At 39.3% G+C, this 27,472-nt stretch overlaps 1 protein-coding gene across 2 annotated transcripts in view; it reads left to right on the forward strand.

The window, feature by feature from the left end:
- The window catches only part of Il18r1 (interleukin 18 receptor 1), a 39,832-nt gene extending 20,159 nt beyond the window's left edge, over nucleotides 1-19,673 (forward strand). The window contains exons 8-13 of one of the 2 annotated variants that reach the window (XM_046420038.2): nucleotides 2,409-2,471; nucleotides 5,532-5,649; nucleotides 8,182-8,321; nucleotides 11,283-11,444; nucleotides 15,960-16,118; nucleotides 17,207-19,673. In XM_046420038.2, coding sequence (XP_046275994.1) covers nucleotides 2,409-2,471; nucleotides 5,532-5,649; nucleotides 8,182-8,321; nucleotides 11,283-11,444; nucleotides 15,960-16,118; nucleotides 17,207-17,562 — 998 coding nt within the window. In that variant the 3' untranslated portion in view covers nucleotides 17,563-19,673. Of the gene's footprint in view, nucleotides 1-2,408; nucleotides 2,472-5,531; nucleotides 5,650-8,181; nucleotides 8,322-11,282; nucleotides 11,794-15,959; nucleotides 16,119-17,206 lie in introns of those variants that run through there. The other variant, XM_058571437.1, reaches the window with a different exon arrangement.
- The last annotated feature ends 7,799 nt before the right edge of the window (nucleotides 19,674-27,472 follow it).

The following is a 27,472-nucleotide window of genomic DNA, read 5'->3' on the forward strand; positions in this document are numbered from 1 at the left end:
GTATTTATACATTCCACACAGCTTATCTAATTAGCATAAACTAGATATAGCAGTCAACCAATAAGAAATCTCCACACTTAATGGCTCGCTGGCGTTACTTCACAAACCACTCCCTCTGGCAAAATGCCAGGCGCCATCCAGACTTGTTTACAGACCTTAACACTGGATGTACTAGGAAAGGGCTGATAGACTGAGCTGTAAGTGGCACATGGGTGCTACTAGGAGTTGGAGGATAACACATGGTCTGGTTTGCCATGCCCCCCCAGACTAGAGATGATGAAAAAAATAAAGCACAGCATTTTAGAGTGACAGGGACCTTAGAGTCATTTAACTAAACCTCATTCCACGAAGGATGTGGTGTGGACGATAATTGGTCATTTGTGACCAAGGGTGGTTCCTTCTTGGGATTTTCCAAGGCAATCATCAAATCGCACAGAAGCTTAGCCTAGATTTTAATATCTGATTACAGGAAAGTCTGTTTATTTTCCCACTGAGTTCAAACACGCCTTCTTGCACCTTCTATCTACTGTTGCTTGATTTCAATAACTTCAAAGATTGGTCCCTTCTTAACATAAAAATTTCTTCCTTTGCTTGAAGATAGATGATTTGTCCATGCTGGACTTATGTCCCACCCCCACCCCCCCACCATCCAGGAAAACTAAAACTTTGGGTGGGTAACTCATCCAGCCAAATCTGTGGGTTCAGTTTTCTTTCTTTTTAAAAAATTTGTTTTAATTAGCTATACATGAAATATTGGTAACATATCAACTTTAGCAAAATCTTTCCTCTTTAACTATCCACATATATGGCTATATACCCGTGTGCTACTACTGTAACAAAGTGCCACAAGCCTAGTGTCTGTCCTCAAGTAGCATGTATTTATTATCTTACAGTTCTGGAAGTCAGACTCCAGAGTAGATTGACTGGGCTTAAAATCAGAGTTTCAGCAGGATTGAGCCACTTCTGGAGGCTGTAAGGGAGAATGTTCCCCAGCTTCCAGAGGCCATCTGCAAGTCTTGGATCGTATCAGTTCATCTTCAGAGCCAAGAGCAGAGGACCACCGAGTCTTCTCTCTCTCTCAATTTTGCTTCCATCATGTTGTGACTTTCTGTCTCTCTTTTCTGAGGACACCTGTGATTGCATTCAGGGTCCACCTGGATAATCCAGGATCATCTCCTCATCTCAACATCCTTCACTTAATCTTGTCTACAAAATCCGTGTCTTCGTTCACTTCCTTTGCTATAACAGAGTACCACAGAGTAGACCCATGGTAAATGACAGATGTTTACTTGAGGAGGCTAGGGATTCCCAGAGGAAGGGCCACATCTGAGGAGGGTCTTCATGCTGCATCATGCCTAGGCAGGAGGGCAGTCCAGCATGTGTGAGCAGAGAAAAATGGGAGTGGACTCATCCTTCTCATCAGGATCCCACTCCCACAACAACCAACCCACTCCAGCAATGATAATATTAATCGTTTTTTAAAGTGCAGCACTCATGACCTCATTACCTGCGGAGTGGGATTTATTCACTGTGGGAACTATTAATCTGCCTTCTGTGGCCATTAGCTGGGAATGCCACCCCTGAATTCCTAAACTCCAAAGTCTTAAATTCTATTGTAATTATCGACTATAAATTCTTGAGCTTTACTTTCTCATGGGTATATTTTCATTTCCTATAAACCTCTGGTCCCTTGATATTGTCACCCCCTCTTCTTTCCCCCAGTCATCTTTACTTTCTGCCCATCACCACCTCTTTCCTTCCTTCCTTGAAGATGCAACAGGATATCTATTATTAAATGGCAGAGATGGCACCAGCTACTTTAGTTGAACTGCCCCTTACCGTCTTCATGACAGTGAGGTTGTGACCCTGGGCTGCTTGGCTTCTCTCTAACGTTTTGTCTTCAGTCAATGAGACAGTGGTGTTTCTCAGCATTCTGCAGTTCTCAGCTGCTTTAGGCTGCACGCTAGCATACAGTGGGAGGCTGCTGGGTGATGCACTCCTATCTAAGCATGACCAGATGGGCCGAGCAGGACACCACTGTATTCTTCTAGTCAGGGATGGAAATCTCTCAGCATCAGAAGTAGAAGCGGACTTTCAGGTGTGGACCCCAGCAGGGCTGGGGCTGGGCTGAGCCGAGTGAGTCACCAGGACAAGACACTGAAGGGAATCTCCTCTGTGTGTCCTGCACAAGGAGGTTTGGCACCTGAGAGTGACATCATTCAGATTATATGAACTGTTTAGAGATTTTTCTGTTTAATAATTATGGACCACAGTGGGCCTTGGGTGAGATTGTAATTGCAGAAAGCAAACCATAGATATAGGGGACTGGTATGTTAAGGTTTTTATTACATGGAATGAGCCTATTGTGACAGAGAAGTTGATATTTTTATTTTCTTTTTCACATTTAGGTCAGAAGAATATGGCTCCCGTTCTTATTGGACCAAAGATTAATTATGTTGAAGTGGAATTAGGTATATTTTTAATATGTATATTTCTTGCATTTATGAGTATGGGGCATAATTGGGTTTTCAAGGGGCAAATCTCATTCATTTTTAATTGACATCATGTGCACAATACACTCCATATTTGGTGAAGAGTACTAGCACTGCAAAATCAAGAAAAGCATGTCTTTGAATGTTGCCATCTTTAGACTGATTAAAATGAACAGTCTGTTCAAAAGACTGTGGCACTGTCTATGGTTTTTAGACTAGGATTTCTGTCACCCTGTGTGTGGCTTTTCTCTAATGGTCTCCAAGGTCATTTCTAAATAGGAAAATTTGGCGATAACACTCTGGGGAGATGAGTCAAACTGGCTTTGTGCTTTGAATATTCAATTAATTAATTCACTTGGAATCAATGGGCCACATCAGCTGTAATTTAGGATTTGTTTGACAGGTCTTATGAATCAACATGTCCAGTTGAGCCATTTCTTTCAAATAGGAAAGTTAAAAAAAAAGGCAGAAATTCACATCTGCTAAATGTGCTAACCCAGGTATTGGCTAAGTGATTGAAATACTTTATTTGAATTAGATTTTCTAATCAACTCAGATGGGTATTAGACATGTTTTATGGATTAAATAACAGATATACAGAAAGGCTAAGTAACTTGTCTAAACTTAAACTGCTGGAAAGTGGAAGAGTGGGGATCATAGTCTCGGTCATTGCTTCCAAAGTCCACAGCTTGGAATCGATGTTGGGGTCATAGTAGTTCATATGATAACGCATGCCCGGAGCCTGTCAGATAAGATGTCCTCTGTACTTGCACTTTGTCTGCTTTTTATTTTTATTGATTCTAGTCCATGTCTATATTATTTCTTTCCTCTCATTTTGGGCTTTTTTCTTTTCTTTTTCTTTTTTTTTTTTTTTCTAGTACTGGGGATTGAACTCAGGGGCACTCAACCACTAAGCCACATCCCCAGCTCTATCTTCTATTTTATTTAGAGACAGGGTCTTACTGAGTTGCTTAGAGCCTCATTTTTGCTGAGACTGGCTTTAAAATTGTGATCCTCCTACCTCAGCCTCCTGAGCTGCTGGGATTACAGGCATGGGCCGGGTGGGCTTTTTGCTTTCTTACTTTCCTAATAGTATGTACATTTTATGCCCTAAATTTCCTTCTGAGTACTATTTTTAGCTACTTCTACTAAGAATTGGTATATCATATGTAATACTATTTTGTTTCAAACATTTTAAAAAATAATTCCCTTGTGATTTTTTTCTTTAATCCATGGATTATTTTTGTTCTTAATTTCCAAATGTCTGAGGATTTTCTAGTCATGTTCCTGTTATTGATGTTCAATTTAGTTTCACTATAGTCCATGATTAGAGACTCTCATTTTAACCTTCTGAAATTTATAGTGATTTGCTGAAAGGCCAGGATAGGGATTATTTTGATGAATGTTCCAAGTGTAGTTGAAACAAAGATGTATTCTGCAGGTTTGGGTTATATCACTCTTAAGTGTCAATTGGTTAAGTCAATTAATGGTATTATTTACATGATTTACATCCTTACTCATCTTTTGTTTTCCTGCTCTATCTCTTTCTGAGAAAGATACATTAAGATTTCTAAGTGTGATGGTCAATTTGTCTACATGCTCTATGGTTCTTGTCAAATTTTGCTTTCTTTGTGTTGAAGATAGAATATGGGCACATATAAATCTGTGCCTGTTGAATTGACACCTTCATCACTATAGCAATGTCTGTCTATAGCTTTCATAATGCATCCTTCCTCAGTGCCTAGGCTCTCTGGTATGAAATAATCAAGACAGTGTTTTTGGTTTGGGGATTGGCCTGTTTTATTTATTTTTAAATCCATTTATTTCTGAAATTTCTTTGTCCTTATGCGTAAATTCTGTCTTACATAAACTGCATATCTTTGAACCTTTTTTGAAGTCCAATCAGTACATTGTTTTATATTTAAGAAATTACTGATTATGGTTGGTTATATACCTGATATAAAAATGTTTATTCTTTTTAAATGAATTACTCTCATTTATTAAAAATGTCATTCTTTTATTCACTTGTTCATGGTTTCCTCTGTTTTCTTGTAAATAGTTTCTCTAAGTCTTTATCATCTCTGGACCTGCTTCTATCATCTATATTTTCTATTGATTATTGTCACATTTTCTTCCTCTTTGTGTGTCTTTGAATTATTTATTGTTATTGATCTTCATGAATTAAACAACCAAAATGAATGAAGTTTGCATTATTTTCTTGCTATGACTCTTTTTTTTTTTCTGTTAGATAGGCAGAGTGAGGGGCTGAATATCTCTGTTTACTAATAATGGAGCTAGGGTGTCTGGGATGCGGTGTTCTGGGTTACCAATAATGGGGGTGGGGGAGAACACTGCAGTTGTATTTATTATAGGCCTTTTCCTAGAGTGGAACTTGCTTTCCTAAGTACCACAAGGATGACAGTCTTTGTGGCCTCCGATGCTGCCCAAGGCTTTAGCGATAATCCTGCAAGCCTGTGCAGCTGACAAAATCTCCATTGGATTCTCTTATTGCTATGATATCCCTTCTATTTATCCCAAACCCAAACAAATTCCTCATGGAATAAAATGGCTGATCATCTTTGCTCACCCTTGGAGATGTCTTTTTTGACTATGCTTTTTTTATGTATCTTTTTTTTTTTTTTTTTTTGGCTATTTCTCTTTATTTTCCCCTGCACTCTGATAACTTTAATTTTTAGTTAACTTAATTTTTGTAACTTATTAATTTTGTTTTTCTATAAGTTGACTTGACAGTACCTAATAAATCATGTACTAAACATAAAGTCCACTAATGACCCTGTGTTTTAATAATTGATTTAAAAGTTAATATTTATAATTCAGTTCATAGCTTGTCATTGCTATCCAATTCCTCTACTTTATTTTTATTTTTTTTTTATTTAAAAACAAAGCATATTTGCTCTCTTTCTGGAATGTAGTGCAGTTTTTTTACATTGAGTTAACATTCATTGATTTTATTAATTTGAAACCTCTGGGAAATATGAGTTTCTAAAATTGCAATGGTGGTTTTCAACTTTTATCTAGGAAAAACTGTACAGCTGAGTTGCTCGGCTTTGATGAATGAAAATGACATAATTTATTGGAGCTTCTGGAAAGAAATGGACCAATTTAGTAATATACAGGAGGAAGGAAAGAAAACATGGTAAGCATTATGTGATATATAATATATCATAATACATATGATAGGAAAATCATTATATATATATATATATATATATATATATATATATATATATATATCTTTTATATCATATATGTGTGTGTATATGATATAAAAGATGCAGAATTCCTAAGTGGTTGATGTAGTGTTTGGGGTTAGTTTAAATTACAACCAACGTATATATTTTAGCATTATGATCTCCATACCCTAGATCGATGAAATATGAAGAAATTTATTGCCAACATCTATGTTATAGAAACAAGGTCCATGGGGGTTTTTAGCATCACCTTGTCATAGTGGTTATTTTGGTCCTAGGTAGGTGGGATTGTACTTTTTTTCTTACAAAAGAGCAATTACCTAGGATTCATTGTTTTGGGATTTTGAAAAATGTGTTCAGTGCTTCATTTTTACCAATGTGCCAAAATCCCATACATACTGATACTCAAATAGTTTATGTCTTAGTCAGCTTTGTATCACCGTGACCAGAGACCTAGGTGAGAACAATGTAGAGGAGGAAATTGCCGACTCCATAGGTCTGAGCCTGAGATGAGGCAGAACATCATGGCAGAGGGGTACAGCAAACAGAGAGAGAGAAAGCTCCACTTTCCACAGGCAAAACATCTATTCCAAAGGCACACCCTCAATGAACTGCCTTCTCCAGCCGTACCCTACCTGCCTGAGGCTTCCACCCAATTAATCCAAATCAGCTGGTTAATCTCCTGGTTAGGTTATACCTCTCATCATGTAATCATTTTACTTCTGAAAATTCTATCATTTTCTCACACATAAGCTTTTGTGGGATACCTCCATAACAGTCATACCTAAACCATAACAGTCTATTCTTACATTAAAGTATGGCCAGACTTACTACAACAAAAACTACTGAACAGATGGTTGAATGACCCTGGACTATATTGTAATGATTAATTATTATATGAGTACACTTCTTGGGGTCCAGGGAGTGGTGATCTTACCTATCACTTAAGCTGCACTCTGATTTTTTTTTTCCTGAATTTTTACTTTTTTAGCATATTCTTTGTCAGCCTCGTGACTGATCTGTAAGTTCTTAGCACTGCAAGGTCTGGGTCTTCCAGAGCAGGCACATGGTTAGTGCCCAATACATGTAGAATTTAGCTGAATTAATTGCATGGCTTTCCTGCTGGTGTTTCATCCTCAGCAACCATCCTCCATTGAAGTTTTTCACATTTCCTCCTTCTAATGATGCATTTCTAATATTTGGAGGGATAGTAGAACAACTCACCAGGCTACTTAGAATTGAAACATTACCTACAAGAGCAGAAGGTCTTAGAGTAGTCTGCACAAGCTTTAAATGTCATCCCTTATGGCTTCCCAAAGCCTTTTGTGTCTCACTTATGGATTTTTTCATAGGTTGGAGATAGATAGTATTTCTGGATGGGTGAACTCTGTACTGAATTGTGTTCTAAGATGTATTTGAGACAGTCAGAGGCTTCAGTGGGGCTCCATGTCCCAGGACCCACACAAGAGTGTGCTGCCTAACATGCCCTCAGAGCATGGAGGAAGTGAACATTGTCATGAGTGTTTGCATCACATCAGTGAAAGGAAAGCTTGGACCATTTGAGGAAGAGGAAGACAGCTTGCTACCAGTGGTTGTCTCAAGTCATTTTCTGATGTATCTGAACAGCTTAGCTGATATTTCTCTTGTGCCCATGGTATCTGAGAATAGTGATTGAATACTCTGGATATGAATCTGTATCGTGCACAACAGTTTACAGTTGCTCTGGTTTGTATATTATTTGTGTTCAGAACTCCTGCAAAAGTTTAATTCCCAGTCTTGTTAATGATATTGATAGGGAAGACAGTTAAACCAACAGTAGTATTTTGAAGTAACATGTTTTCAAAGCAATTAGATTAGAGTAAGTCATTACAGTGGAGTCCCCATGACTGAATTTCGGTGGCTTTATAAGGAGAAGAGAGGAATACACGTGGAAATGCACACATGATCCCTAAGATAAAGGGATCATGTGTGACAAAGCTCAGGGGTTTCCTTTCTAGAACCTGGGCCATACTGTTTGGACTTTTAGAGTTCCAAAGCTATGGGCTAAATATCTTATTTCCTTTATAAATTTACCTGTTCCAGGTATTTCGTTATAGTAATAAAAGCTACCCAATACAATTGCCTTGTCAGATTGGGTGGAAAACACTTTGTGGGAAGAAGGAGAGAAATAGGAAAAATAATTGATAATCAGTATATTTTCTTGTATTTTCAACTTTGCATCATTATCTTCCTGGCATTTAAATTCTAGATTCTTGATAACATCATTCCAGCTGGTCTCAGGAGGACTGTTTCTGTTGATTATGAGGCTCCACGGAGAGCAGGAGGCTTATTGTAGCTCACGCTTTAAGAGTATCCACCAGAATGAGAAGATTTGATATAGTCAGTGTAGTACCTGCCTTTGAATATGAATTCCCTCTCCTGGGTAAAATTTGCTGATTATGAATAAAGCCTCTTGCTAAATCATTTTCTTCTTACAGGATCTCAGAAGGCAAATCTTATGCTTCAACAATACTGAGAATTGAGAAAGTTAAGGAAAACAATCTAAATTTTTCATATAATTGCACTGTGGTCAATCAGGAAAAAACAGACACCAGTACGTTCATCTTGTTGAGAAAAGGTATGTTTGGAAGCTTGTGGAAACAGCACACAGCTGCTGAGTCAGACACTCCTTTTTTTTTTAATAGTAGAACCAGGCTTCTGAGAGGTGACAAGATTCATCTTACGTCCCAGGCATTCAGTAGCAGGATTAGTGCTCAGCCCTTGCTGGGATTCTCTGTGTCGTGATCCCAAGCAGAATGAAAACACAGAGTTTGCACCTTTGCTCTCACAGTCATATTCCAAACCACAGAGACCAGGTAGACAGAGCAGGGAGGCAGGTAAAGCTAGGGCACGCAGATGCTGATAGGTCTCAGGGGCGGGGGCAGTCAGATCAGCCTTTGCACACCCAATCCTTCACATCCATGACAACCAGAGAAGAGCTTGCAGATCAGTGTGGAAGGAGCCCATTGCACATCAGGCATAATTGCTTCCTCCAGCCTCCTGTAGCAGGGTCCTGGGCTCAGCTGGCCCTTGGGGGTGGTCGCTAATTCAGAAAGCTTAACTGAGGCCTCCTTCCTGGCCATCTCCAGGACATAGCAAGTGGGCAGTTGATGGTCCTCATCTGTGGGATTCTTAGCATTTTCAGTACCCACCTGACGCAATACTCCAGGGTCGTCCATTCCATCATCTACCAACACAGCAGAACTCAGGGCCTTTGGTCCAGTGACTGCTCAGGTGCAGCTGTAGCTTGAGCCAGAAATCTTCTCATTCTATTTGTCATAACTTCCTGCTCATTCCCCATCTCCTTGGATATGTAAGGAAAGGTCAGGATCTGAGAGACGGAGAGGAAGACAGACAGAGACAGGCAGACAGACATGGAGAGATGGAGACAGAGAGAGACAGAAACACAGAGAGACAGAAATGGGAGAGCGACACAGGGAGCTAGGGAGGAACACACAGAGGACAGGAGAGACACACACGCACAGAGAAAGAAGCAGAGACCAAAGACACAGAAATGACTGCCTTGGTTTTTGCAAGAAGCAGAAGGGAGAGGCAGAGAGAACCAAGGGTCAGGACCCTCTGTGCTGCCCCAGGGTCCCTGTAGGGAAGCCCTTGTTCTCCCACATGCAGTCAGAGCAGAAGCTCACATTCATTACATGCTGATTCTGTGACAGACTTGGTGCTCAGCCCTTTCTATGATTTCACCCCATCTCAACAACAAGCTTTTATAATTGAAGAAACTTACTCAAGGTCACATAGCAAGTAAAGGTATTAAAACCCATAACTGATTGACTCTGGAATCGGTGCCTTTCTTCACATCGACAGGTCCCTTCCCTTGCAGGTACCTCTGCCATGTTCATGCACTTGCAAGGCAGAAGCTTTCAAATCTGCTTCTCCTGGTTGACACGCAGACTTGCCTGCATTCCTGGCTGCCTGCTGGCCACCAGCCACCTCCACCCTCCGTGCAGAACTGTCCTTCTTCCTCCTTCCTCCTGCCCTGATCAATTCTCCCTATGTTGAGCTCAAAAATACAGGCTGGGGAATTAGGGCCTCCCAACCCACCCTTTCCCCTGGAGGAAAGTTGTGGACCTGGGTGCATGTGTTTGTATATGTGTCTGTCACAGTCTTGACTATGTAGACACTTCAAAGGTTTAGGAATTCCAGGGCCTGACTTTATTCAGATACACTTACTAAATAACTTTAGTTGCTTACTTGCATCCTAAAAGTTAATTTTACTAGAAAGGTCATCACTGAATATTGTGCTGCTTAAGATGGCAAACACTTTAAACATGTTTGTATTCTGTGAATTAGAATCTACTCTGAGAAAATTAGAATAATCAGAAATATGGATAAACATGTCTACCTATGGCTATCACCACATTGTGGGATGGTTGTTAAAATTAATTTACTCTTTGTACTCCTCTGCATTATCTCATACAATGAGCCCAAACTGAGTACTCTAGGAAATGTAACTTTTTTCCCCAAAGGCAGTTTTCTAATGAAATTTTGCTCAAATTTTGAGGACTTTGTGCCAGGCACTGTGTTAACTACTTTGTGTATAATATCTTCCCCAAAATAAGTAAAGCAGTAACTTTATTTATTAGTTTATTTTTAAAGATGAAAATACTAAGATTGGGGAGTCTCTATGATTTTGCCTCTGATACGAACTAATTGATGGAGCCAAGGCTGCAAACCCAGATAATCTCAGTCCTGGGTTCTGTCAAAACCTTGCATTTCCATTTTCCATTTTCTGCTTACCAAAAGGTTTTTTAGTTTTAGTTTTAGTCAGCTTTTTTGTCACTGTGACATGATCAGAATAATTGTAGAGGAGGAAAAGTTTATTTGGGGGCTCATGATTGCAGGGGTCGCAATTCATAGACTGCTGGCTCCATTTCTTAGGGCTCAAGGTGATGCTGGACATCACGGTGGAGGAGTATGGCAGAGGGAAGCAGCTCACGTGAAGATCAGAAATCAGAGAGAGAGACTCCATTGGCCAGATACAAAATATATACCCCAAAGACATGCCACCAAAGACCCACCTTCTCCACCCACACCATACCTGCCTTCAGTCACCACCCAGTTAATCCCATGAGGGTATCAATTCACTGATTGGGTTAAGACCCTCATAACCCAATTGTTTCTCCTCTAAACCTTCTTGCACTGTCTCACACATGAACTTTTGGGGGATACCTCACATCTAAACCATAACACCAACTGAGATTTCTATTTGAGTCCTTCGTATTTCACCCTAGTTTATCATTGTCCCAGAAATCTGAATTCTCCAGGTGCAGAGTATGCTATAATGTTTTCAGTTCAGGTTTCTGGATATTCTTATACATATTTCAATTCTTTAGAAATTTGAATAGATGAGTACTGCAGACTAACAGCAGGCATTTGAGTTGTTTGATGGAATGTGGGTGAACTTGGGTGGATACCCGAATTAGTGAGAAAGGCAGAAACTGACAACCACAATGTGATGGTGGAAGATGCTGGTGATATTTCTTGGATTAATTATTTTCTTTTTCTCTTTCTTTTGTAGCAAGCAAAGATGACATCCCAGGCGACATCTTCACTGGAGGAATGATTGTAGCAATTTTGATCTCGGTGGTGGTAGTGTGCCTAGTGATTATGGGTATCATCTATAGAGTTGACTTGGCTCTATTTTATAGAAAATTAATGAGAAGAGATGAAACACTAAAAGGTAATAACTGTCATAACGCTGAGACTTCTTATTTCATGATGAAGTTAGTAAACCCAATAGGGAAACATTGACATTCATCTTATTTGGATTGTACTGTTGATTTAATTTTTAGGAGAGTTTTTCCATGAAAAAGTAACCCCACATGTACCCTCCATCATGCATGTTATCATGTGACCATTGCTTGTGCTTGTATGTTTGCAAAAATTGTTCTTTAATTGTTTCACGTATGTATGTCCTGTCCTGCATGTGACACTTGAGTCCAGGAACTGCACATATGGATGCCTTTGTTGACATACCACTTACTGATCTCACCCAGTGCATATACTCAATAAAGCTTGCTTATGTGGAATTGCATTGTTATGTTTTATTATTTTGAACTGGAATAGGAGGCTGTATAATGTACCTGTAAGAATGCGAAACTAGAAGCCAAATTATCTGGGTTCTTGTCTCCTAAATCTACCAGTCTTACCTGCTATTATGTCTACCTGGGGACTCTAAAACTAAGTTTCCCTGTATTTAAAAGGAGTTGAAGTCCTTACAATTACTGAGCTTTAAAAAATCAAGCTAATAGATTTCACTGGCTTTTGTTTATAGATATATTTGTCTGACTGTAGGAAAAAAAAACCCTTCATGTATTTCAAACACTAAAATTCTAAGAAATTACACAATTGGGCATCCCCTGCCCACCCCTGTCCCATGTCTGTGATTCCCACTCTGCCCCACTGATACACACCCAATTGAATATTAACATGGATTCTTGTTTCACTCCCCCTTTTACAAAAAACAAATCTTGGTTTATTGTGCGTACTACTGTAATCTGCTTTATTATTCCTTAGGTATTCCTCCATATCACTTTATATATATGCCCCTTATTTCTAAGTGCTGTTCAGTGTTTTATGTCTGTGGAAGTCCCCATGTTTATTTGACAGGTATTTGGGTTGTTTCCAATTGTCTGTTACTACAGAAATTCTGTGAGGAATGGCTTTCTACATGTGCAGTGATTGGAAGGAAAAAATTCCCCAAAGTGATATTTCTGGCAATACAAAAGGAAGACACAGCTGTTATTTTGGTAGATATTGTAACTTTGCCCTCCATACCACTGTTATTACCACTTTCAAAGAATGAGAGTACATTTTTTTTCCCATAGCCTCACACACCACCACCTTTTGGATTTTTACTAATCTGATAGGTGACTTGTGTCCCTGTGGTATAGTTTTAATTTCCATTGCATTTATTATGCAAGAGCATGAGCAATTTCTTCATTTGTTTAAGACTTCTTTGTGTTTTCATTTACAATATACCTACTCATATCATTTGTTTCTTCTTCCATTGGGCTGATAGCTTTTTTTTTTTTTTTTTTTAATTGGCTCACTGTTCTGGGAGCTTTTTATTTGCCTATTCTCTATAATAAGAAATGTAAATATTCCCATATTGTCATGTGTCTTTTGACTTTGCTTATTTGGTGTGCTATATGGAAGACTCTACTATATCTTTTTGGTCTCTGGATTTGGGGTTTAAAGTACAAAGGGCCTTCTACCTATGGACCCCAGGTAAAGGATTTTTTTTATATTGGATCCTTTGAGATTTTTATCAATTTCTTTGTCTCACTTAGGACTTTTAGTCTGACATCATAAAACTAGCAAAGTCAGCCTGCATGTGCGTATGATTTTGCTATGAGGTGAGAGGCCGCAGCAAACTGGGAGGTCTGTGTTTGGTATTTCCTGCACTGTCATGGCTAGAATCAATTGGTATTTATCCTAGAAAAGGCATTAATAACTCTTTGTCTTTCTGATTTTTATCTAGGATTTTTTTTTCTTTCCAGTGTATTTGATCTGATTTACAGACTTTCTTTTTTTTGTTCATACTTTTAACTCTCCACACGGCACTATACAGAGACATTTAGAGATGTGCTCTAAACCACTTCTACTCAAAGTGTGGTCTGTCAGCAGATACAGTCCATGAAAAGGGCAGAAATGGAGTTTAAAGGATAAAAATAAAAACTTTTATACCAGTTTAATATTGCTGTTATATCCAAGAGTGTGTTTAATATTGGTTTCTGAAAGGTTGAAAATGAAATCAACTAATCAACAACAACAACAAAAACAATTTTAATTAAAACATGCTTTTAACCACACATAGCTTAAGAGGCATTGATATAACTAACTCCTTGTTTTTTTCAAATATCCACTCACATGATGATTTCCTTTATTCAGCATAAAAAAAAAACATCGTTAGCTTTCACATTTCTTTTTTTTTTAATTTTGTTGTTGTTGTTGCACATGGACACAATGCCTTTATTTTGTTTATTTATTTTTATGTGGTGCTGAGGTTTGAACCCAGTGCCTCACACATGCTAGGCAAGTGCTCTACCACTGAGCCATAACTCCAGCCCAACACAATGCCTTTTATTTATTTATTTTTTTATGTGGTGCTGAGAATCGAAGAACCCAGGTCGCGCCCTTGCTAGGCCAGCGCGCTCTACCACTGAGCCACAATCCCAGCCCTACATTTCTTATCTTGAGCGCTTTGTCAAATTTTAAAGCTGTTAAATCTTTCATTACCTGGATTTACAATAAATTGTAACATAGATTTGCAGATTTATATTACAAGAAGAGAGTTGTTTGAAAAAAGAAAAATTGAAAGCAATTTGTAGTTGAAAAACTGATTCTTCATAGGTAAGAGCAACACTGAAATAGAAATCCATCTTTGACTAAATTGTCTTCCCAGTTTATTATGATCAGTAATAAACTGAATGTAAAACAATCACCATTAGTAATTCCTACAATCAGTAGTAAATGGTGCTTAGTTATATAATGCCTATTTTCATCAATGACAATACTAATGGAAGCACTGGCTCTTAACTAATAAATAAACATATGGTACAGCAATCTAGGATAATCATCCAGGTGAACTATTTACTAATTAAACTAATAACCACTTTTATTTTTAACATCATTTCCTATTTTTAATATGCATGCAACTCTGCAATCTTTATAAAATTCTCTATCTTTCATATGCATGAAATTCTGTAAAGCAATTGCTTTACATCAACAACAGGTTCTGACTTGAGCTGTTTATTCAAAATGAAATAGACAGGATGGAGCCAATTTTTGCCAGTGGAAAGTGTTGTTTTGTGAGCTTGATGCTATTGAGGATTTTGGACAGGGCTGGTGGTCTTAAATGCTGTGACCCGACAAATGACATGGATCGAGAATGATTTCATCCCATAATATTTTTTCCATATTTTTTATTGGTGAATTATACATAATGATGGGATTTGTTGTTACATATTTGTACATTCACATGATATAACAATGTAATTTGGGTTATATTTTAACAGAAGATTCAAATTTATTACATTTATCAAATTTTATTAATAAATTTATTATGGCAATTATTAATAATTAAATAAAGATTAATAATAAATAATATAATAATTCCATAATAGTATTATAAATAATCAATAAATTGTTAATAAAAAATTAATCGATAAATTCATTAAAGCCAGTCATAGATTCATTGATCCTGATAATAAGCCAGGCATAAATCTCAGCCGCTACCCAGTTTTCATGAGCTAGAGATAGAACACTCCCCTATCACGTGCCTTCTTTCCTTGCCCATCCCCAGTAGCCTTAGTTGCATTATTTAGGATCGGACCCAAAATGTCGCCTTTCATAAAGCTGGTCCATTGGGATCCCTCTTCATTCTCTGACCAGGTTACTTTGTCTTTCTGTTTTACTTTGTTTTTCATCTGCTAATGAGTGGATTGTGACTTTCCCCAAGTTGTTGCACTTGTCTCCTTTGTCTCCTCAAGTTGATCAGATCAAGCTGAAGAGAAAACTGCGTAATTGTTCAGCTATCCAGTAAGGAGAATGACCTTTGTTATGTAGGTAACGCGTTGCCTGCCAAATCTGTTGGCCATCTGAAAACTGCTCCTGGAGCAAGAGTTCAGTAGGGGCAGCTGTTGGGACCACTGAAAACCTTTCAATGGGTCAGAAGTTTTCCTTTTGACACCTGACTTGCTGTAATATTTTAAATCATCAGTGTGTGTTCTGCTAGCATACTGTCTCAATTACCTCTATGGTTTCTCTTCCTGGTGCAGTGAACAGAGACTCAGCATTGACTCCATCTTTCTTTTTAGGGAGTCCTTTGGTGGGTAGAGATTAGGATACTGGTAGAATTGAATGATGTGAGTCAAGGTGAGATTCGCTTTCACTTCTGGAAGGAGGGCACGTTCCTGCTCCTTGGCCTTCTCTTGTCTTTAAATCCCTCTATGGCCCTGATTGATGGCTTATATTTCTTTCCAGCTCTCAGTGATATCAGCGTGAGTCTTAAAAGTAGATTTTTACAAAGACATTTGATTCAATGTCTGGTTAGCGACTGAGGTTTGGCAATGCTATTTTTAACTTTCCTTTTTTAATGATTCTATACTCACTAATTATGACTTTAGATCAACTTTTACTTAAAACAACTTTGATTTACATATTAATTCAAAGAGTTAATTTTATCTCCTAGATGGAAAAACGTATGATGCTTTTGTGTCTTACCTAAAAGATGGTTGCTCGGAGAATGCAGAAGAGTACACTTTCGCTGTGGAGACTTTGCCCAGGGTGTTGGAAAAACATTTTGGGTACAAGTTATGCATATTTGAGAGGGATGTGGTACCTGGAGGAGGTAAGAAAGGGGATGCCCAAACAGAAAATTAGTAGAGATACTCTTTTTCAAAAGTTGAGTCAGCCAGTTATATAGATAGATGGCTCTCCCTTTTTCCTTAAAAATAAATGAGCAAGGTTCTTTAGAACAGAAATAACCAGACCCGTCAATATTTGGTTCTTAGCTAACCAGATTAATGTGGTTAACCAATACCTTACTATCTCACAGTGAAAAAACAAACTATTGTATTGCCTGCCAATCTACTCTTTCTTGGGCTATATTTGTTCTGCCTCATGGTTCTGCAAAGTTCTGAGAGAAGGGTTGGACATTTTATTTTCAGAGACAAGTTGAGAATTGTCATTATCTTGAGACATTGATCTAGAAACAACCCCCAGAAAGAACACTTATTCCTTGGAACCAGTTTCTAATTTAACCCTTGATGTTTGCACAATGATACGCAGGATAATTCTTACCAGGAATTGCTTGTTCTTTATGGCGTTGATGTTGGTGGGGAAATTAAAGTAGAAGATAGGGGAGTTAGGAAAGAATAGGGGAGTAAAGAATAAGTAAGAGGAGGTTTTGAGTGTTTTCCTAACAGATCATAGGGAATTCAATGTTTTTACTAATATGTAAATACAAACAGCCACAGCACACGTTTCAAGGCAAATTACAGTAAACTTTGGGTACAAGTTATGCATATTTGAGAGGGATGTGGTGCCTGGAGGAGGTAACAAAGGGGATTCCAGACAGAAACCTAGTAGAGATACTCTTTTTCAAAAGCTGATTCAGTCAACTTGCTCTTTACTGGCTTTGTGACTCTGGGGAATTTTCCTGACCATCCTGTGCTCTGGCTTAGTAAAATGGGAGTGATAACAATCCCTTCACGATGATGATTAAATGAGTTAATATGGGTAAAATTTTAAAAGAAGTAACAGAGTGAGAGCTGGGAACATGATCATTATTACTGCCCCTAGGTGGTTGTTTTCAATGGGCATATAAAAATCAAGAATGAATGGCTTATTTTAAAACAAGACTGTGCAAAATAGTTCTTTATTACATGCTCACCCTTTCCAGTCTGCTTCCATTAACAACATGCCTTGTGTTTTCAGCTGTTGTTGACGAAATCCATTCACTGATAGAGAAAAGCCGAAGACTGATCATTGTCCTCAGTAGTAGTTACATGTCCAATGAAGTCAGGTATGAACTTGAAAGTGAACTCCACGAAGCATTGGTGGAAAGAAAAATTAAGATAATCTTAATTGAATTTACACCTGCGAGTGAGTTCTCATTCTTGCCTCAGTCAGTCAACCTCTTGAAATCCCACAGAGTGCTGCAATGGAAGGCTGGTAAGTCTCTTTCCTATGACTCGAGATTCTGGAAAAATCTTCTTTATTTGATGCCTGCAAAAGCCACCAAGCCAAACAAAGGAGAATCAGAAGCCTTGCCTATTTTTTCAGCATATTGAGCTCCAGAAAAGCTGAGTATGGGAAAGAACTCCCGCTGTTCTGGGGAGCAGCATAGGAGCCTGCTCATAACAAAGGCTGTTGTTTAAAATAGACGACTCTTTGAACGTCCTGCTCACAGTTCGAAGATGAGATCTGTCATTAGGTCATTGGGGATAAGACCAAACATTGAGCTGTGGTCCTTCTGGAAAACCCTGGAATGCAAAAGAAATGGAGCTCTTCTTTCTTCCTCTTCTGAAACTGCTGGCAGCTGCTCACATGGATCAGCCGATTCAGCAAGTGTGAGGCTGGGAACCTTGCAAATCAACTTTTGCCTTACATGGAAGGTGCATCTTTAAGAGTTTTCAATGCTAACAATTAATTTGAACGAGAGGATTTTAAGGGTGCAAGGAGCTGTTTTCTATGAACCACTGGATGGTAGTCACTGGAATGCTGCCTTCACCCCCCAGCACTGGCCATCGATCTCTAAATGCATGGGACGTGGAAGGAAAGAGAGGCCTGATGATGTGCAGAGCAGGGAGGTGATGAGGGCCCCTGCTGCAAGCAGGGCCTGAACCTCAAGATATGCGTCCTGTGGCCCAGCCACAGTTGCGAGGAAACAGTTCTTGGAACTCCAGAGAGGCACTGCATGAACCTGGTTTATTCGAACCTGTTTGTAAGAACTTTTAAAAGAGAACCCCAAACAGAAGGACTTTTCACAAAATACCCAAATTTTAATTCATAGGATTCTCTGGGTCTTTTGCTCATAATGTCCTAAAACACTTGTTGATTGTATGTAAATGTTTATATCCAGGATGAGTGCCACTCATAAGATCACGGGATGCACTGAACCACAAGAAAAAAATAAAACATAGGTATTCACTTTTTTTTTTTTTAACAATTAAATTTTTTAAATGCCACTAGTATGGAAGAAGCATGGCATGATGGTGTCCAATCTTGAGTTTGCTACTTAGTTCTGTGACCTCTGGAACTTTACCTAACTTCTCTGTGCCTCGTTTCCACATTGTAAAATTAGATTTTGTAATAGTTTTACCTACTTCTCAGGGTTACTGAGTGAATAAAGTACTTCCAAGTAACTATTCTTGGTGCAGACTTACCACTGAAGTGTTGCTATCACTATTATTGCTGTTACTGATTATTACTTATATCAGTTATTTAACAGTGGATCAAATAGAAGCCACAGAGCTGGAAGGGGAGGCAGATCTGGAGAAGGCGGCATCTGAATTTGAGGGCATTAGTAAATAGAAATATAAGGAGATGCATATTAATAGGGCAAAAGTTACCCCTCCGCTGGACATGTGTTACTTTTGGCCTTAGAAGTCCTACATCTGTTTCCCTAGAGGAACCCCAGTTCTGTGGGCCTTCCAGTTGACCTCAGAAGTAATGCCTGTCCATGAAAATCACCTAGTGATAAGCTGGGCATGGTGGTGCACACCTGCAATCCCAGCGATATGGGAGCCTAAGGCACAAGGATTGAAAGTTCAAAGCCAGCCTCAGAAACTTCGTGAGACCCTAAGAAACATAGCAAGACCCTGTCTCAAAATAAAAAATAGAGAAAGGGCTGCAGATATGGCTCAGTGGTTAAGTGCCCGCAGGGGACTTAACTCAATAGTCTCCGGTACCAAAACTAAACAAAACCAAACCAAAAAACACTGATGACTCGGCCTTACAGAGCAAGGCAAGACAGATATGTACGAAACTGTCAATTTGGGAGGTTGACTAGAACTTTAGTGCAGTATGAATGTTCCGGAAAATTTAAAGAGTCTCTTTAAAACAGAAGATTTTGTTGAACATCCAAGACAAACGAGATTTCTTTGAGAGAGTGAGATGCAATTTTTTGGTGCTTATGATTCTGTGTGCTTGTTGACTGGCTAAAGCTGGTAAATGATTTTTTAAATGAATACCTTATGTTTTATATGTGAAAATATATAATCAAAAAACTTATATTTCTATTATAATGCATAGAATAATTTTGCTTTTCTCTTTTATTATGCATTCTTTAAAACACATTAAGTGTATTTTGTATTAAATGTATTTCACATTAAATATGTGTATTCTATATATTAGATATGTGCTTTAAAGAACTTCAAATATAAAGTAATATGTTAATAAACATTTGGTCTCTGTCTTTATTTTTGAAGTGACTTATGACTCTCTTTTCCACTTACTTGAAAATTGCAAACCCTCACTTTAAACAGATTCCCACCTGATTTTTTTTTTTTTGTACAAGGCATTGAACCCAGGGGTGCTAAACCACCAAGCCACATCCCCAGCCCTTTATTATTATTATTATTATTATTTATTTTGAGAAGGGCTTGCTAAGTTGATTAGGGCCTGGCTAAGTTCTGTGGCTGGCTTTGAACTTGAGATCCTCCTACCTCAACCTGAGCCACTGGGATTACAGCCAAGTACCACTGTGCCTGGTCCCACCTGTTTTAATAAGATATGGGACATTCAAAATGAGCTTCTACCCGCTCATATTTTAATGTGAAGTTACTTTGTGTCTACCTTTTTATTTATCTTCTATCCAGGAGCAAAAGAATTCCCTTTCCTCTCTCCCAAGTCCACATGATACTAAAACAAGGACTTTAAAATGATAGGTCTTCACATGCCAGTTAATGTGCATATTTTAAATTTTAAAAAGAATCCAACCAGGATCAATAAATAACTTTTTAGATATTTGAACATGTTTCTCTTCCATGATTTCAAATATCCTTAAACTGGAAAATCTGTTTCAGAGAATCAGAACAACTAACTCTCTGAATGTATAAAGAAATGCTTCATCTATGTCTATTATTCTATTGGAAAGTATTTATTAAATTTAGAGTCATAGTCCCTCAAAGCAGAGACCAACTTTATGACCCAAGTTTTCCAAACCCAGGAATCTGAGACATGGTATGACTGAGGCATTCAGGATGTGACTGCAGTCACAGAACAGCCTATCCTACCAGTCTGGAACAGGAAAATTCCCAGTTTTCTCTCTTTAAAATTGCACACATTACTTTTTTGACTTAGAATTGCTTTGCCTAGTCTGAGTATTTTTTTTTCTTTCTGTGATTTTTTTTTTCTACTTCTGTGAAGAAAGTCATTGGCATTTTGATGGGAGTTTATTGAATCTGTCTCATTTTTTTGTAATATGGTTATTATAACAATATCATTTCTGTCTATTCATGAACATGGGAGGTCTTTTCATCTTCTGATGTTTTCTTCAATTGTGGAGCAAGTATTTTGCAGGCTGCAAGCACTTCTCTGGGGATGCACATCATACACGGAGAGCCTAGGGCAGGGTCCCACAGAGAGAAAGCAGGTTGCTTAGGACTGGCTCAGAGGATAAAAAGACAGTTAAGAGGAATGTGCTTATAGCCATTAAGGTCAGAGTGGAGGGCAATTAAGCCTTTAAGTTCTGTGTAAGATTAAAGTGCATGCTTATTGGAGCATGCTCATGTGGCATCTACTGCATTAGAGGGATTTTGGACCCTCAACAGGGACTATATCCATGCTTAGTAGCAGGATAGGTGGGTTAGGATTCCCAGAAAGCTATAGAAAGAATGTAGCTACCAACAGCTGTCTGAAGTGAGGACATTAGAAAAATCAGTGCCCCAAACCAAGTTGAATTATAGCTTTAAATACCCTGAGGAAATAACCTGTTACTCTGACTTGAAATGTAGCTACAAAGAAGGAAATACAGGATTAGGAGAAGCCGAATTTCTGAGCAAAAGCTTCTCTAAGAGTAGGATCTTTGAGCAATGGAGGTTCTTCAAAGAGTGGCCCAGCCACAAATCTAACAGGAAACAGCATGTGTGCTCTGTGGGCAGGAACTGGGGCCTTTCAACACCTCTGCATGTCACACTGATAGTCATCAGGGTCCCCGCTGGGAGTTTTGAGCCAACAGCTTTGTGTGTGAGGTTTCTCAAAACATGTTTTTCTCTCTTTCTGGTGTATCTTTTGAATGTACAAACACACAGGGAGCAACATACCTTGTTTATACAATTGCTACACAAATGAGGCAAATGCTTAGTAGTTAGTGGTGACTTCCATACTGAGCTTTAGGAGTCCTAGGGTTCTACAGATGCCTCTGGGGGACCATACTGGATGGAGGGATGGATTCCTGTGAATGTAGTTTAGTCGATTCAATATATTTAGATTTATTTATTTTATTTTGATTTTTAGGGATTGATACTTGAATTTTTATTTTGTTTTTTACCATTGCAAAAATGTTTACATTCTTTTAGGATCTCGCCTCTAAAATAAAGTATGTGCCTGGATGTTCACTTTCTATTCCCTTCCCATCACTTGTTGGCTCCTTCCCCTAAAGGCGAACATTTAAAAAAATCATGTTGGCTTAGCCTCCCCTATTTTAATATAAACATGCATGCATATTATATAAATATTCTCTCGTCTGTCATAGATAAATTGGAAATATTATATACAATTTTTCCACCTTGATTTTTCTTATTTGAATATATTTTGTGTTCACTTCATGATTGTATATGAAGTTACTCTTCATTCTTTTATACAGATACTTATACACTATTGTGTGGCTGTACTATAATTGATTTAACGAGTCAGAAAGATTTCTAGTCTTTTGTTCTAACAACTTGTGTTTTAAAGTATAGTTTTATCAAGGGGGAGAAATTAATTACAGTAGATGGGGTAGAGAGAGAAGATGGGAGGGGAAGGGAGGGGAGGGGGGATAGTAGAGGATAGGAAAGGCAACAGAATACATCATACACTAGTATGGCAATATGTAAAACAGTGGATGTGTAACCGATGTGATTCTGCAATCTCTATACGGGGTAAAACTGGGAGTTCATAACCCACTTGAATCAAATGTATGAAATATGATATGTCAAGAACTATGTAATGTTTTGAACAACCAATAATAAAAATTAAAAAAAAGAATTTTACAAGAACCCCATTTACCAAAAATAAATAAATAAAATAAAATAAACCAAAAAAGTATAGTTTTATGCATACATATTTTCTTTTTTTTCTTTAATTTTTATTGTTGGTTGTTCAAAACATTACATAGTTCTTGACAAATCATATTTCACACTTTGATTCAAGTGGGTTATGAACTCCCATTTTTACCCCATATACAGATTGCAGCATCACATCGGTTACACATCCACTGTTTTACATACTGCTATACTAGTGCCTGTTGTATTCTGCTGCCTTTCCTATCCTCTACTATCCCCCCTCCCCTCCCCTCCCCTCCCATCTTCTCTCTCTACCCCCTCTACTGTAATTCATTTCTCCCCCTTGTTTTTTTCCCCTTTCCCCTCACTTCCTCTTGTATGTAATTCTGTATAACCCTGAGGGTCTCCTTCCATTTCCATGCAATTTCCCTTCTCTTTCCTTTTCCCTCCCACCTCTCACCCCTGTTTAATGTTAATCTTCTTCTCATGCTCTTCCTCCCAACTCTGTTCTTAGTTACTCTCCTTATATCAAAGAAAACATTTGGCATTTGTTTTTTAGGGATTGGCTAGCTTCACTTAGCATAATCTGTTCTAATGCCATCCATTTCCCTGCAAATTCTATGATTTTGTCATTTTTTAATGCAGAGTAATACTCCATTGTGTATAAATGCCACATTTTTTTTTTATCCATTTGTCTATTGAGGGGCATCTAGGTTGGTTCCACAGTCTTGCTATTGTGAATTGTGCTGCTATGAACATGGATGTAGCAGTGTCCCTGTAGCATGCTCTTTTTAGGTCTTTAGGGAAAAGACCGAGAAGGGGAATAGCTGGGTCAAATGGCGGTTCCATTCCCAGCTTTCCAAGAAATCTCCATACTGCTTTCCAAATTGGCTGCACCAATTTGCAGTCCCACCAGCAATGTACAAGTGTACCCTTTTCCCCACATCCTCGCCAGCACTTGTTGTTGTTTGACTTCATAATGGCTGCCAATCTTACTGGAGTGAGATGGTATCTTAGGGTGGTTTTGATTTGCATTTCTCTGACTGCTAGAGATGGTGAGCATTTTTTCATGTACTTATTGATTGATTATATGTCCTCCTCTGAGAAGTGTCTGTTCAGGTTCTTGGCCCATTTGTTGATTGGGTTATTTGTTTTCTTGTGGTTTAATTTTTTGAGTTCTTTGTATACTCTGGATATTAGGGCTCTATCTGAAGTGTGAGGAGTAAAGATTTGTTCCCAGGATGTAGGCTCCCTATTTACCTCTCTTATTGTTTCTTTTGCTGAGAAAAAACTTTTTAGTTTGAGTAAGTCCCATTTGTTGATTCTAATTATTAACTCTTATGCTATGGGTGTCCTATTGAGGAATTTGGAGCCCGACCTCACAGTATGTAGATTGTAGCCAACTTTTTCTTGTATCAGACGCAGAGTCTCTGATTTGATATCAAGCTCCTTGATCCATTTTGAGTTAACTTTTGTGCATGGCGAGAGAAAGGGATTCAGTTTCATTTTGTTGCATATGGATTTCCAGTTTTCCCAGCACCATTTGTTGAAGATGCTATCCTTCCTCCATTTCATGCTTTTAGCCCCTTTATCAAATATAAGATAGTTGTAGTTTTGTGAATTGGTTTCTGTGTCCTCTATTCTGTACCATTGGTCCACCTGCCTGTTTTGGTACCAGTACCATGCTGTTTTTGTTACTATTGCTCTGTAGTATAGTTTGAGGTCTGGTATCGCTATACCGCCTGATTCACACTTCCTGCTTAGAGTTGTTTTTGCTAATCTGGGTCTTTTATTTTTCCATATGAATTTCATAATTGCTTTCTCTATTTCTACAAGAAATGCCATTGGGATTTTGATTGGCATTGCATTAAACCTATAGAGAACTTTTGGTAATATTGCCATTTTGATGATGTTAGTTCTGCCTATCCATGAACAGGGTATATTTTTCCATCTTCTAAGATCTTCTTCTATTTCTCTCTTTAGGGTTCTGTAGTTTTCATTGTATAAGTCTTTCACCTCTTTTGTTAGGTTGATTCCCAAGTATTTTATTTTTTTTTTTTGAGGATATTGTGAATGGAGTGGTTGTCCTCATTTCCATTTCAGAGGATTTGTCACTGATGTACAGGAATGCCTTTGATTTATGTGTGTTGATTTTATATCCTGCCACTTTGCTGAATTCATTTATTAGCTCTAATAGTTTCTTTGTAGACCCTTTTGTGTCTTCTAGGTATAGAATCATATCATCTGCAAATAGTGATAATTTAAGTTCTTCTTTTCCTATTTTTATGCCTTTAATTTCCTTCATCTGTCTAATTGCTCTGGCCATGTCGCGACCCCCTCGCCAGCAAGGAAGACACGACACAGGATTCTTCTTTCAGCGGTTTATTCAGGCCTTAACTCTAGTTTTCTCTCAAGCGCGCTCTCTCACGCACCCACACACAGCCTAATAAAGCTTACTCAAGTCCAATCCAAAGCTGCCACGCGGGGTTTTCTCATAGGGTGTTGAGGGACAGCGCGCCAACTTTCCCTAATAAGGAGTTGTTTACCAAGATCCACAACGGAGACCGGCGCCATCTTCTAATGGCGGCAACGGTCTACAAACACGGCTCACCACAGTTCCCCCTTATTTCTTAAAAAACAATGCAGGCGAAAGTAGAGGTCCTATCCCACTGTGCAAACATGGCTGCAATGTATGGCTCCGTCCCAAGGAGGCGCCTTCCCTAGATCTGACACCATATCAGCCGACGCCTTTTTTCGTGGGACGGGGCGTGGACGCCAAACCCGTATGCAATAGGACATGCTTCCCTTGAGGTCCGGAGATCGGATCACTCAAGTGCAGTGCCTTGCCTCGCATCCTGCATCGTGCTGACGGTGAAAAAGAAAGGGGATTTTACAAGTAGCCGGTCAGTGACTATGAGGTTGGAAGTGGCAACACCATCCCTCAGCCCCTGAGAAAACGAAGGGTCCAAAGCATAAAGTGCAGCACCAGCATGGAAGCCCACCTGCGTGCAATGGCAACAAGGCCTGCAGAGTGCATGGGCCTTCCAAAACTGGGAAGGCAGGAAGAGGAGGGCATGCCAAACCCAGTGCAATGTCAAAGATGACTTGGGGTGCAATGGCCAAAACCCAGGAAATCATTGCTTAAGTTGCGCAAGCCAAACTTGTGGAGAGATACCATTCTCTAGGGCTGCAAAAGCCTGGACGATCATAGCCTTTTCTTGGCTATGGCGAGCTCTTAGGCGACAGAAAAGCCACAGACAAAGGACAACCCCAAAACAACATATCGCTCCAAAAATGCCTACTCCCACCCATTCCTTAAAGAAAGAAAAGGCAGAAGACAGCCAATTCGTAAATTGGCCCAATGTCACAGGGTCCACACGAGTGTTGTTCAACATGGCAATTTGTGTCAGTTGGGTCTGGATCAACTTCTCTGCTTCCATGGACCAGTTTCCGGCCAGGTACTGTCCAATGATTTGAGAGGTATTTCTGGAATCATTAAATATGAGAGATGTTATACATAGATGTGCATGATGATCAACGCAACCCAAATGTACTAGGTCTGACAATTCCTCAATCTGAGCTTGGAGGAGATCCACCCTTTGATTAACGGCCAAAATCCCTGATAAAATATGTTGATTGATTTTACTTTGAGACTCTAAAATGCTGGAAGTTTGTTGGATGACCTGATTAACCGTGGCCGCAGTCTGCACTTGACTAGCCATGGCCACTCCGGCAGTGACCGCTGCAGCAGCAGACACGGCAACCGCTGTCACAATAGCTGCCGTGATTCCAAAATCCCTACGGCTCCTGAGCACCTCAATAATAGGGAAGGAGTCCGGATCTGCAGTAACCGGAATCGGGACGAAAGTCGGGACCTTCATAACAACTGCCGTGCTCCAGGATCCATTCCAACACTCAGACAAGACACATGTACAATTAGAACAGTCAATCATATCCGATTCTGTAGTATTGGTATCATTGATCAAAAGGAACAGAAACGGAGAATGAAGACAGACTGCTGCAGGGGGCAGTGTAGCATTGGACACCTGAGAATTGTATGAAATGTTTTTAAGTCTCCTACCATTAACAGTGTCCTGTACAGAGCCAGACACATTAAATAGCCAACTCTGGACTCCTCTCAATTGAGCCAGAGCAGAGACACCGGCTGTGGCCCCCTTTTCATTGGAAATCAACCATTGAAACCAAGACCAGCCTGTTCCTGTAGTGGAATTAGCCTTGGAAGAGTTATACAAATACCTTTTAAGAGAAGGGGAAAGAGAGAAACCCACAGCAACTTGGCGCTTCTCCCAAGAATGATCTTGACAAGGCGTGAATGTCGGGGGGAAAGAATAGTACGGGGTACAATAAGGAGAGGCCTTAAAATAAGTGGCATTACTAGCGTTAGGAAAAGCCACCGGGAGTGACACCTGGGAAATTATAGCCAAAGTGGTGATATTCATTTCGGTCGAATTTGTAGTCTCTCCTGAGCCCTCCTTTTCCCCATTACTCACTCGGTTAAGCACCGCAGACAAGGTTCCCAGTGAGACCCTACTGTTCTGTAAGGGGTCCTCCCAATTGGTCAAATTGTTGCGCTGTAAGCGAATACAACGGGTTCTCAAGAAACTGAAGCAGAAAACTCCCGTGAGATTAACACGAGAAAGGTTGAAAACCCGTTCCCCGTCTCCTCTAGGGGAGACACAAGGGGCAGACATCTCACATGAAGTAGAAAAAAGAGTGGGGAGGACACTAGAATTTTTATGGACCGGCATCGGCATCGGCCATGTCCGAGCTACCGCCCACCACTGCATCGGTAACATCTGGACCATCATCGTCTGTGATAGGGCCAGGATACTCAGCAGAATGAAGGGTCTCATCATTGGACTGTTGTAGGGTCCCCCGTTGTTGGTCAGTTGTCTTCGAGACTTTTCTCGTTAGCCGTTCAGGGATCCACACCGGCTCCGCTCGGTCCTGTGGGAAAACACAGACAGAACCT

This window comes from Marmota monax, unplaced genomic scaffold (genome assembly GCF_021218885.2).
Source record: "Marmota monax isolate L192 unplaced genomic scaffold, Marmota_monax_Labrador192_F-V1.1 WCK01_AAM20220418_F8-fsc00178, whole genome shotgun sequence".
In the NCBI taxonomy this organism is placed as follows: domain Eukaryota; kingdom Metazoa; phylum Chordata; class Mammalia; order Rodentia; family Sciuridae; genus Marmota; species Marmota monax.